This window comes from Plasmodium vinckei (assembly GCF_900681995.1).
Source record: "Plasmodium vinckei vinckei genome assembly, chromosome: PVVCY_14".
In the NCBI taxonomy this organism is placed as follows: Eukaryota; Apicomplexa; class Aconoidasida; order Haemosporida; family Plasmodiidae; genus Plasmodium; species Plasmodium vinckei.
In genome coordinates, this window is record NC_051306.1 from 412,965 (window position 1) to 425,984 (window position 13,020).

The following is a 13,020-nucleotide window of genomic DNA, read 5'->3' on the forward strand; positions in this document are numbered from 1 at the left end:
CGAGGTGAAATACTATGTTAATTCGTCCCCAAACTCCTTATTTATTTTATTTTTGGTGTATAATAGTTAAAATAAAAAAGTAAAGAAAAATATTTTCATTCATGTTAATATGCGAGCATATGTGCAAGTATAATACATATCTATATTTATATACTTATTTATATTCGATAATTTCTCTTCTCTTTATATAATAAGGAAATTTTGTGCATGAGTTATTGCCGTTTTAAGGATATGGAACCAACAAATATATGTAGTTTTCTTAAAAATGGATATTACTAATTTTTTCGAAATGTTTCCTTAAAAGAAAAACTAAAAGACATATATTATTTTTGTAACTTTTAAAGTAAAGATAATATACCTCTTTTTATAAATAGCGAGAATTTCCTTCTTCATTTTTAACCCATTTGATGCGCTTAATATATACACACAATTACGCATAATTGTGCGGTATTCAAATTTTTTAAAAATTAAAATGCTAGATTGTCTTTCTTTACTTTACTATTATTCATTTATTTCATAATAAAATATAATATTTCTTCAACCCTATACTTATATAAAAATGTAGAGAGTATTCTGAAAAAAAAAGACAGGCATGATACCAAATTTTCTGATTCATATATATATTTATTTTATTAAGAGATTCTCCAATTTATTTACTATTTTTTTTTCATTCCTTCTCCCCCTTAAAAATTTTCCATAGATGATTAAAAATTTTATTGTATATCACTAAAAATTTATATACTTTTCCCCTTTTGCACATGTATATTATCATACTTTACTCATTAATAATATAAACCATATTTAACTCGCTAATTATGCAAAAAAATTAATTTCTGAATTTTTAGAAACATTTTTTTAATTATTCTATTAAGGAAAAAAAATTAAGTTATAAGAGTAGAATACTTATTGATGTTTTGAAGAAAATAAAATTGACAAGGGGTCAATAGATGCGATTAAACTATGCAAATATTTTGTTTAAAATAGCTAAAATCGTGAATACACACACGCATATACAAATATACCTAACCTATATATACCTACTTATTTATTGTTTTCTTTATACCTACTCCTAAATGAAACGATATAATGAAAAAGATATCAATGCACGAATCCAGAAAGAGCAACAAAATGAATATGCTCGTGAAAGAATAAGGGCTGAAATTAAACTTGACAACTATAGTAAGCTTCAAGGCATATCTATCGATAAAAATGAAGCAGCTCAAAATAAAAAACAGGCTGAAGAACTAGCAAAAGAAAAGCGTGTAGAAACAAATGAATGCAATACCAAAAGAGAAGATGATTATGCCATGTCTGTTGATTTTGATAGTGAAAAAATCAAAGATGAAAGAACCAGAAAATGCCAATTATTAAATGAAAAACAAAAAGAAGAAAAAGAAATTGCTGATAATATTTTGAGAGAAAAGGCATTACAACATGCTTTACAAAATGATGAGGGATATAAAAGGTTAAAAGGAAAATTAGATGAAATAGCAACATTAAAAGTTAGAGAAAATCAAATAAAAGATGCGAAAATCCTAAAAATAAAAGAAAAAGAAGAAGACGAAAAAAAGATAGGAGAACAAATAGAAAAAATTATGAAAAAAGAAGAAAAAGAGGACGAGAAAAAAAAACAAGCAAATCAAGAAAAAATTATGGAAACACAAAAAGAACTACAACATCAAATTGATGAAAATAGTAAAAAAAAGAAAGAAAAATACTATAAAAATTTAAAAGAAAGAACTAATATAGATAATATTGTGAAATCTTACCAAGAAGAAGAAAAGAAAAAAAAAGAAGATGGCTTAATAAAACAGAAAAAGTTATTAAAAGAATTTCAAGAACAAATCGAATTAAAAAATAAAAAAAAAGAATTAGATAAAAAAAATGCATTAGAAGAAGAATTAAGAAATAATGAATATATTAAAGAAAGAGAACAAAAAATGAAAAATTTCCATAAAAAAAAAGAAGAAAAAAGTATAGAAAAACAAAAAGTTGTTAATGAATTAGCACATAAAGAATATCTAATACATAAAGAAAAAGAAAACATGGATGAATTATTAAATAAATTATATATTGATGAACATGATTTTAAAGAAAAACAAAAAGAAATTCAAGAAAGTGAAAAAAAATTACAACTCAAAAATGAAATGTTAAAGCAATTAGAAAAAGATATTAAGTTAAAAGAAGAAATAAGACAACATGAGAGAGAAGAAGATGAGCAAAGAAAAATCAAAATTTTGGAAGAGAAAAAAAAATTAGACAAAATTGATCAATATACTGATCAAAAAAGAAAAGAAAAGTTATTACAATACAGAAAGGAAATTTATGAAACCTTCCAAGAAAAAAAAGAAGCAGTTAAAAATGAAAGAATACAAGAAGAACAGGAAAAACATAAAATTATACAAGAGCAAGCATATTATGAAAATTTAATAAATCAAGAAAAAGCTAAGCTTCTAGATAAATATAGCAAAGACATAGTAAAAAATGTTCCAGAGCAAGAATATGACAAAATTAAAGATAAAAATTAATTTATTAATTTAATGGCGGAAAGCAATTTGTAGAAAGTTTTTTCAGTTTAAATAAAAAACTGGATATATATAAACAAGTAAATGCAAAGGTATCAACGAATTAGTTTTTTTAAAATAAATAAGTAAATGAATGGACAATATAAAACATTAAAAATGAGTTCAAAAGTGAGTGTATTTATCCAGCATACGCATATATATATATGCACATAATTAGACAAATTGGTATTGGATGTGTGTATATAGTTCCAATGAATTGGGGCTAACACAAGCCGTATATAAAATATCCTCACCGGGTAAGGGGAATATACATATTTGCAATTTTTAATTATAAAATAGAAAAACATAATTTTATTGCATATATGAAAATAGATAAATATTATTATGGATTTTTCGTTTTACTCATTATAAAAAACATTACTAATTTTTACAATTTGGCCGTTTTTGCATCTTCCAATCCCAAAGTAAATTTTGATTTATAAATTTCACAAATATAATTTTTTTTTTTGATATTATTTCTTATGATATCCCGTTTCGATTTTATTTTTTTTTTGGAAGTTTTATAATTCTTCTACAATTTTTTTTCAAAAAATTTATTACTACTGTATTATGTTTAGAGATCCATCAAGAGCCCATGAGGCCATGAAGTTTTGTGTCTGATTATGCATAATACCTATTGCATCTTTTTCATGTAATTTAATCTGTGTCTCTAATTTTGTAGTTATATAATCGAAACAATATAAGTACTGATTTTCTCCTAAACAATATACATATTTATAATTTGGAGAAAAACATGCATAAACAAAATTAACATAATTTTCACTATTCATATCACTATCCGTTATGTTGGTATATGTCTTAATAATTTTTCCTTTTAGATTCATAATATAACAGTAAGGTGATTTAGAGCATACCAAAATTAATTCGTCTAATGTTTTGGTTATTAGTATAATATTAATAACTGCTGGGTATATAATAGTTTCATTAATATTATAATATACATAAAAGGAATTTATACATTCACAAGTTTTGTGATTATATATAAAAATTTTACCTTCATCGGTACCACAAATTACTTTTGAATTATCTAATGTATATATAGCTGAATGAACAAGTGATGAATGATTTGTAAACTCTTTTAAACAATTTAGTGATTTTAATCCATGTATTTTAACGGTATTATCATAAGAGCATGTTAATACTTGTGTTTGATCAGTATTGAAATGCATAGATGTAATTGCATTAGTATGTGCATTAATTTGTCTTAAGCATGAACCTGTTTTTATCCTCCATATTTTAATAACCCCATTAGAATCACCACTCAATAATATTTCATCGTCTTTACTTATACATAAACTAACAATTGCATTATCATGTGTCATAATTTTATTTTCTTTTTGATATTCTAAATCCATATTTAATTTTCCAGTATACCAATTCCAAATCTCTATAAAACCATCTGATGTTCCAGTAATTAAATAATCTTTTTGATATGAAGAAATACAGCATTCAACATTTGAATCGTTTCCAAAATTTATACTTTTTAATATTTTTTCAGGATATACATCAATAGTTTTTATTTCACTTTTTTCGACATTTCGAAATATATCAAATTCACCATTTTTATTCTTAATAATATTATGCTCATTTTGCCATTTTAATGCCATGCCTATTAAAGCGAGTAATCTTGATGGGGCACATGATGATATTTCATTATTTATCATCATACATAAATTATTTCTTTTTTCATCTTTTGTCATACCATCATATAATATATTTTTCCCTACACTATTACCACTATTAACACTGCTCAATATGTCTACCAGTTTTTTATATTTATATGAATACTTTTTTTCCATCCTTTTAAATATTATACATTCATTCATTATATTTTCTGCTAATTCTTTTTCTTTATATTCAATTAATTCACATATTAATTGCTCATATATGTTCATTAATGTATCATCAGATAAATCTATAGTACTTATATTAAATAATACATTTTTCCAATTCCCTTTATTAATATCCCTTATTAAAATATCAATATTACTTGTTGCATTTAATTTCACATTGCTTTCTTCTTGTAATACATAAAATGATCTTATTAAATTGTTTTCCTTCAAGTATTGTAGTATTAGTCTAATTACATCGGTGGCTGACACATTTAGCGACTCCACCATTTTGTTTTCTTTTCACCCTGGCTACAGCAATATGATGAAATATATATAGTATAATAAAATCGGTATAAATAATAAGTGGGGAAAACAATTTATTGGCTTGCTTACCTAGCTTTTTCAAAAATATCTAATCTTATGGAAATAAACTAATCAATTCGCATAATATATTTATACATGAACATATTATAAATCGCTATTTGAATAACCTGTTCATTTCAGGACAAGTATAATTAAAATCGTGGTTTAATAAGTATTGAAAAACCCAAAGTTTATTATAGCCAAAAAAAAAAAAATAACAATTTTATCTTCCCTTTTATTTATATTATCATGTTGTCAATACAAAAAAATCTATCCATGTAAGCATTATTTTTTTATGCATAAACTTTTAATTATTTGGGGAGCCCCACTCTATACAATGAGCTCAACAATCGAAGAAATAGTAAATAAAATATATAATAAAAATGAAAAAAAAAGAGAAATAACTAAAAAATTAAATATTATTTTTCAGATTCATATTCCAAAAAAAATAAGTTTAAAAACCATAAAAATAAATCAAATTAGCATAAAATAATTTGTGCATAATTTTTTTAAGATGTAATAAACACTGAAAAAATAGCGGATGTAAACAAATACTATGATATTACACAGCATACTATATATTTTATTATAAACATACATATTTTTAACTTTTTTTTTTATTTTTTTTCATGTTTTTTTTTACATATTTTTATTGTTTCATGTGTTATACACGCAACGCAAAGAATTAACTTAAACACGTGAAAAAGGAAGAAACAATATTTTATTAATTTTTACACTTATTATTATTTAAAGAAAAAATTAAAAAAAGAAAATGCATTATGTTAATGCATAAGAATAAATTGTAACTTTTTTTCCATACCATAGCTATCCTTGGTATTTTCGATTTCTTCTGCGTCCGCAATTTACAATTTGCCTAAACAGTAAGATTACTACACATACGTGTACAACATATTTATGAACAAGATGATGGAAACAGGCAGAATGTTTATGCGTGCGAAGATTTTCGCTAATAATAGTATGATCCCTGAAATTGGAAAAAAAAATTTTGCTAGTGATAACTTAAGGTCTTTATCCCTTCGTATGAAATCAATTAAATCAATCCAGAAAATAACAAAGGCTATGAAGATGGTTGCTGCTTCAAAATTTAAAGGAGATCAAAAAAGATTAGAAAATTGTAAATACTTTTCAACACCATTAGCTGATATGTTTAATAGATTAAACCAATTGGATATCCATAAAAAAAATGAAGATTTAGCTATAATAGCTATATCATCAGATAAAGGTTTATGTGGTAGTGTAAATTCATCGATATCAAGAATATGCAAAAAGATTTTAGAAAATGATCAAATAGACAATGAACTTGTTAATAATATTTCACCAAATAAAATATCTTTATATGGAATAGGCGAAAAAATAAAATCGGCTTTAAGTAGATTACATGGTGATAAATTTGAAGCGGTTTATAGTGAATATAATAAGATACCAATCAATTTTATAACTTGTTCATATATTGCTGAATCTATATTAAAAAAAAATCATACAAATTTACTTATCGTATATAATAATTTTAAATCTGCTATTTCATTTGATACGAAAATTTTAAGTATTTTTTCCCAAAAACAATTAAACAAAATTAACAAAAAAGAGTTAGCGACTTTCGAATTCGAACCTGAACTCGATTATATTTTTAAGGACGTTTATGAGTTTTATTTTACGTCCATAATATATAATTGTATAATTGAAAACCTCGCTTCTGAGCAGGTAATATAAACAAGGCTCGAAAAAATGGCAACACATATTTGTATATATAAACTAATATTAATGGATGCATATACAAATATTCATACAAATTTTTTTTATTTTTTTCCATTTCTACTTTGTAGTCCGCTAGAATGACAGCAATGGACAATGCATCATCGAGTGCTACAGATATGCTCGGTGCCCTATCCCTAAAATATAACAGAGCCAGACAGGTATATATGAATATGTGCATCCCCTATTTAATAACTTTGCACTTTTTCGTATTGTAATAGAATTACATAAAGGTAGAAAAATACATATTATTACCTATGTTACTGATATATATCCTTATTTTTTTTTCTTTTTTTTACCGCTAGTCGAAAATCACCCTAGAGCTCATTGAAATTATATCTGGTGCCAATGCCTTATAATTTACAAGCGAATTTCCCAGATAAAAATAGTGTATAGAATATACAAAGACGTGGAGTTTGTTTCATTTGGTTGAGAAAATAAAGACTGACCAAATGATAAACCACATAGGAATATACTAATTCCTATAATTTTTATGTTTTTTTTCATTTTTTTTTATTTTTTTATATTTTTATGTACAATGTTTTTTATTTTTTGGAATTTTCACAAAACATAATTTAAACATAACATTCATATTCCCACAATTACTGGGAGCATATTCCCCTCTTCCATTCGAAAATGAAAAATAGGCAAATAGATAAATGAAATTAAAATAGTTCTACCTATTTCTTATGTATACCAATTAAAATCATATTTTATGACACTTTTAATATATTAGTTTACCCTTATTTTACATATATTTCTTTTAGAATATTCATTTGTATTTTCAAAATTATACATACCCTTTTATACAAAGGTTCTAAAAAAATATATACTTGTATTCTTTATAAGAAATTACCAAAAAAATAAAACGACGACTTTAACAAATTCAATGCTAAGACCAAAATAGATGAATGAAATAGTGAATAGGAAAGGAATTTCAATTTAATAAAATATAACAAAAATTAATAATTAACAAAATAGTATATAAATCAAATACAATAGTATAGATCCCAAGAGGAGGGTCACTACATTTCATTGTATTTTTATCTTCACCTATTAGGGTATAAACATATTTTTATAAATTGATTATTACATACAAGTATAGCTACATTTTTAGTTAATTAAAAAGTATTTAGTCACAAATGTTCTGCTTTATTGTGGTAAACTATAAGGTATAATATGAAGTGTGAAAAAAAAATTATTAAACAAAAAATAGGAAAAAGGTAATTAAAATAAAATAAACAAAGTATGCATTACTATAGCATTCTTAATTTTATCGTTATTACTAATTTTTTATTTATTTAATTATTTTGGAAATTCCTAGATTGTTGCTTAGCTTAATTGCACTTATATATTTTATTATATATATATGCAATATTATTTTTTTTCTTTATACTTTTCATATTTTTTCATACTTTTTTTTCACACCTTTTCATATTTTTCTTATTTTTTTCATGTTTTTTTTTATTTTTTATAATTATTTATATTTTTAATATTTTTCTTTGTTTTTTCCATATACCTCAAATAAGTTTAATTCCCAACTCACGAAAAAATAAATATAAATATGAATATTTATTGTGGTTTCTTGTGATTTTCAAAAAGGGAAAATGCATGGAAGCATAAGCAATATATATATGATATTTATTTATTTTATATAATTATATAATTAACGAATCAGCTCGATTCACAAAAATATTATATATCATACTAGAAAAAAGGCAAAAAGGGAAGCGCATTAAACGAGGTTGGGAAAGTTTACATATATATACACGAATGGCGTACATACTTATTCCTGCTTAGAGAATTAGCACAAAGAGATTATACTGAGCGGAAGGCACAAGCATATTAAGAATATTTAATTAGCATATTGAGGAATAAGTTCATACGTTAGGTAAAAAATATATGATGTAAGGACATACTCAAGAATATATACATAAATATGTATATATGTATGTAGAAAAATTAAATAAATTATAAAAAAAGTAGGACCATAAATAGAAAAATCCACACGCAAAAAAAGAAATATCAAATACCTATTAAACACCATGGCATGTATTAGTGCGATTTTTATTATTGATTTAAAGGGGAAAGTAATAATAAGCAGGAATTATCGAGGTGAAATAAATGCAAATTTACTTGAAGTTTTTTATAACTGTGTAATAGATCAAGAAGATAATTTGATAAAACCTATTTTTCATGTAAATGGTATAACATATTGTTGGGTTGCTTATAATAATATATATATTTTAGCAATAACTAAAAAAAATAGTAATGCAACATTAATAATTACTTTTTTATATAAATTAATACAAGTATTAAAAGATTATTTTAAAGTATTAGAAGAAGAAAGTATAAAAGATAATTTTGTCATTACTTATGAATTATTAGATGAAATGATAGATAATGGATTTCCACAATTAAGTGAAGTTAAAATATTAAGAGAGTACATCAAAAACAAAGCTCATCAATTAACTGTTAAAAATATAAAAATTCCTTCTGCTATAACAAATTCGGTATCTTGGAGGAATGAAGGAATCAAATATAAAAAAAATGAAATATTTTTAGATGTTGTTGAAAGTTTAAATATTATTATTTCATCTAATGGTACTGTTTTACGAAGTGAAATTATGGGGTGTTTAAAAATGAAATCGTATTTATCTGGAATGCCAGAATTGAAACTTGGCTTAAATGACAAACTTTTATTCAACAAAAACTTAACCAACTTTTCAACTCTTAGCAATAACGGAAATAATAGTAATAATAATAATAATATGGCAAATAATAATTCAAATTCTGGTATTGCTTCGAGTAATACCAATACAGTAAATAATAATCGAACAAAGTTAGTAGAACTAGAAGATATAAAATTCCATCAATGTGTAAGATTATCAAAATTTGAAAATGATAGAACAATTTCTTTTATACCTCCCGATGGTATATTTAATTTAATGACATACCGATTAAGTACTCATGTAAAACCATTGTTTTGGCTAGATATAAATATATCAAAAAAATCTCTCACAAAAATTGAATATATTGTTAAAGCTAAATCACAATTTAAAAATAAAAGTATTGCTAATAATGTGGAATTTCATTTGCCAGTTCCAGCAGATGTTGATTCACCACATTTTCAAACTTATATTGGTACTGTTAAATATTACCCTGATAAAGATATATTATTATGGAAAATTAAACAATTTCAAGGCCAAAAAGAATATATTATGAATGCCCAATTTGGATTACCATCAGTTGTATCGAATGAAAATAAAGATATATATTATAAACGACCTGTAAATGTTAAATTTGAAATCCCATATTTTACTGTTTCAGGTATAACTGTACGCTATTTAAAAATTATTGAAAAAAGTGGTTATCAAGCTTTGCCTTGGGTTAGATATATCACACAAAATGGTGATTATCAAGTTAGAATTTCCTGAACAACTAATTGAAACTTATCAAAAACTATGATACCAAGTTATTCCTTAAAAAAATTAAAACCAAATACACCCAGAACGAAAAAAATGTACATCTCTTTTTTCGTAATGTGTAAGTGGGGAATGATGATAGAATACCTAACCTGACGCAACAAATCCGACAATGTGAATAACAAGCAGAGGTTATCCTTTTATTTCAAGAATCTACAATTTTTCGTTAAATAATTTCTTTTCTTTGATATATGTATAAACCAACAAAGGGATAAGGGACAATGTGATTCATTCCTTATCTCCTCTACATATATGGATGTACATATATAGAGATAGAATTTTCAATATTGTGTCGGTTGGTTCTTTTTTGCATAAAAAATTGTTTCCTAATCGTTTGCGCCCACATATGCATATTGAATAGTTTTTCTCCTTTTTTTCTCTAAACTTAATTTTTTTTTGAACATAATAAAATACAGTAAACCATTTTTGGTTCTTTTACTTAATTTTGAATTTTTATTAACCCACAAATTATGCACAAATATATAAGTTCATCGAGGCACACACCTGCTGAACATTTTTTAAGATATCTTTACACACTATTTTGTTACTATAAAGTTATTCCATTTATTAATAATTTAATTTATCTTTACCCTTCTTTGCAATTATGCATACTACTATTAAGCGGCATTATGCCAATACATCCCCAATTTAATTAGGCCACAGTTTGCATACATTTTTATATAGAGGACGGATTAATTTTTTTAATCAAATCATCCATCCCTGAAATGTTTGAACAACCTAATTGTTTAATATATATTTTTTTATATACTATAAAAAATCAAATTTTTTAAAGTTGTCGCATAAAATATACGATAAAAAAAATAATAAAAACGATAATGTAAAATAAATAATATCTATATGCATATATTCGTAAAAATTAATTTTTATTTAACAATATAAAGCGGAATATATAAAGAGTAGCATTTTTCTAGTGCCCATATACATGCATTAATAAAAATTTAATAGTCCACAGATATGCCCTTTAATCTTGGACATGGTGTATTCACATAGCCACATTTTGTTTACTAATTATGAGAATATGGGCAAATTATGGAGGCCCTTTCTCTTTTATTTCGTTTTATGGGCATATACATATATTGTCAACAATATTCAATAACATTTAATTATATACCATATATTTTCCAGTTGCCGAAAATTGTTTGCAGCCATGTATAACTTTATTGATTGCAAGTAATAAATCTTTTTCAGTAATTGTTTTTCTCCTTGCTCTGATGGCAAACATACCTGCCTCTGTGCATACACTTCTAATATCTGATCCTGTGCTATTAGGACATAATCTTGCTAAAAGTTCAAATCTCACATCTCTGCTCATGTTCATAGTATTAGCATGTATTTTAAAAATATGTGTTCTTCCTTCAAGATCTGGTAAACTAAATTCAATTTTTCTGTCAATTCTACCTGGTCGAACTAAAGCACTATCTAATGTATCTGGCCTATTAGTTGCCATTATAACTTTTATATTACCTCTATTATCAAAACCATCTAATTGATTTACTATTTCAAGCATAGTTCTTTGAACTTCATGATCTCCATGAGCACTTTCATCTCCTCTTGACCCTCCAATAGCATCTACTTCATCAATAAATAAAATGCATGCCTTTTTAGATTTAGCCATTTGAAATAATTCTCTAACAAGTCTTGCCCCCTCACCTACATATTTTTGAACTAATTCTGAACCTATAACACAAATAAAACATGCATCTGTTCTATTTGCAATAGCTCGAGCTGTTAATGTTTTTCCTGTACCTGGAGGCCCATAAAGTAAAACACCCTTGGGTGGGTCAATACCTAATGTTACAAATCTCTCAGGTTGTAATAAAGGCATTTCAACAACTTCTCTTAATTTTTCTAATTGTTCTTTGCATCCCCCAATATCATTATATGTTATATCTGGCTTTTCTTCAACAGTCATCATAGTAACACTAGGATCGATTTTTGGAGGTAATAAAATTTGAATTTTATACTTTGTTCTATCAACTCCAACTCTCATACCTTCTTCAATATCACTAGGTGCTACTTTATCCCCTAAACCAACAACAAATTTTGCTATTTGTTTTACATTTATTATATATTTTGTTTGATCTGTATCAGAATTTATTATCTTTGTGCACCTAGCTACTTGTAGTGGTTGCTCTTCATTTAACATTTGTTTATCTAATTGCAAGTCCCATTGATTTGGCAAACATAATCCTGTATCGCTTTCCCTTACCCCACATAGCTTATTAATGCTAGTAAGCAACCCAGTAATGTCGGTTTCCACTTTTTTTATACTTTTTGAATATGGTCCCGAACCCTATAAAAAAAGCAATAAACAAAAATTTATAAGGATAAAGAATCGTAATGATAAGTAGTATTGAAAGAAAAAAATAATTGAGGGAATTTATATAAATTTAATATGTATACACACTAAGCAAAGCAAGAAAGCACGAATATCTATATAAGTATATAGATGGAATTATTAAGAAGCTTGCTCTTTCCTTACATATGATTTCAAAATGTTTATATCCTCATCATCTAATGGCTTGGATTGAGTAGTTGGCTCTTCTTCCATATTCAATTAAACAAGTGCACGTAAATTTTGAAAATCAAATATATTTTATCTTAATATTTTGAAGAAAAATATATGAAAATATAAACTGATTAATAATATTTTTCTTAACAAAAATTTACGTTTATATTATCCAGTGTAAACAGGAACAATACATTTATTATTATCTATTCATTGGAATTTTATTTGAAAAAAATAATAAAATAAAAACAAAGGAAAAAAAAAAGATTTAAAAATTTATGTGCTAATAAATATTCTATAAATATAATAATACCCAAAGCTAAAGAAAATGTTTCAGTTGACACATATTGTAAGCATATTATTATTCAAAAAATTAATTAATGCATATATATATCATTTAAGTTAAAAGGCGTAATTTCATTTCACACTCGGGGAGTAAAAATAAAATAAAT

At 24.9% G+C, this 13,020-nt stretch overlaps 5 protein-coding genes across 5 annotated transcripts; 3 read left to right on the forward strand and 2 right to left on the reverse strand.

Annotated features, from left to right (window-relative positions):
* Positions 1-1,073: 1,073 nt before the first annotated feature.
* PVVCY_1401130 (meiosis-specific nuclear structural protein 1, putative) lies at positions 1,074-2,528 on the forward strand (the record flags this gene model as incomplete). Its single annotated transcript, XM_008624912.1, has 1 exon — positions 1,074-2,528. One exon carries the CDS (start codon positions 1,074-1,076, stop codon positions 2,526-2,528), a length of 1,455 nt encoding a protein of 484 aa, XP_008623134.1.
* Positions 2,529-3,124: 596 nt separating this feature from the next.
* PVVCY_1401140 (alternative splicing regulator, putative) lies at positions 3,125-4,705 on the reverse strand (the record flags this gene model as incomplete). Its single annotated transcript, XM_008624911.1, has 1 exon — positions 3,125-4,705. One exon carries the CDS (start codon positions 4,703-4,705, stop codon positions 3,125-3,127), a length of 1,581 nt encoding a protein of 526 aa, XP_008623133.1.
* A 990-nt stretch (positions 4,706-5,695) lies between these two features.
* Positions 5,696-6,912, forward strand: PVVCY_1401150 (ATP synthase subunit gamma, mitochondrial, putative; the record flags this gene model as incomplete). Its single annotated transcript, XM_008624910.2, has 3 exons — positions 5,696-6,502; positions 6,625-6,714; positions 6,859-6,912. 3 exons carry the CDS (start codon positions 5,696-5,698, stop codon positions 6,910-6,912), a joined length of 951 nt encoding a protein of 316 aa, XP_008623132.2.
* Positions 6,913-8,598: 1,686 nt separating this feature from the next.
* Positions 8,599-9,990, forward strand: PVVCY_1401160 (AP-1 complex subunit mu-1, putative; the record flags this gene model as incomplete). The annotated part of the gene is made up of 1 exon (XM_008624909.1): positions 8,599-9,990. One exon carries the CDS (start codon positions 8,599-8,601, stop codon positions 9,988-9,990), a length of 1,392 nt encoding a protein of 463 aa, XP_008623131.1.
* Positions 9,991-11,158: 1,168 nt separating this feature from the next.
* Positions 11,159-12,610, reverse strand: PVVCY_1401170 (26S protease regulatory subunit 7, putative; the record flags this gene model as incomplete). Its single annotated transcript, XM_008624908.1, has 2 exons — positions 11,159-12,352; positions 12,542-12,610. The coding sequence occupies 2 exons, from the start codon at positions 12,608-12,610 to the stop codon at positions 11,159-11,161; spliced, it is 1,263 nt and encodes a 420-aa protein (XP_008623130.1).
* Positions 12,611-13,020: the final 410 nt, after the last annotated feature.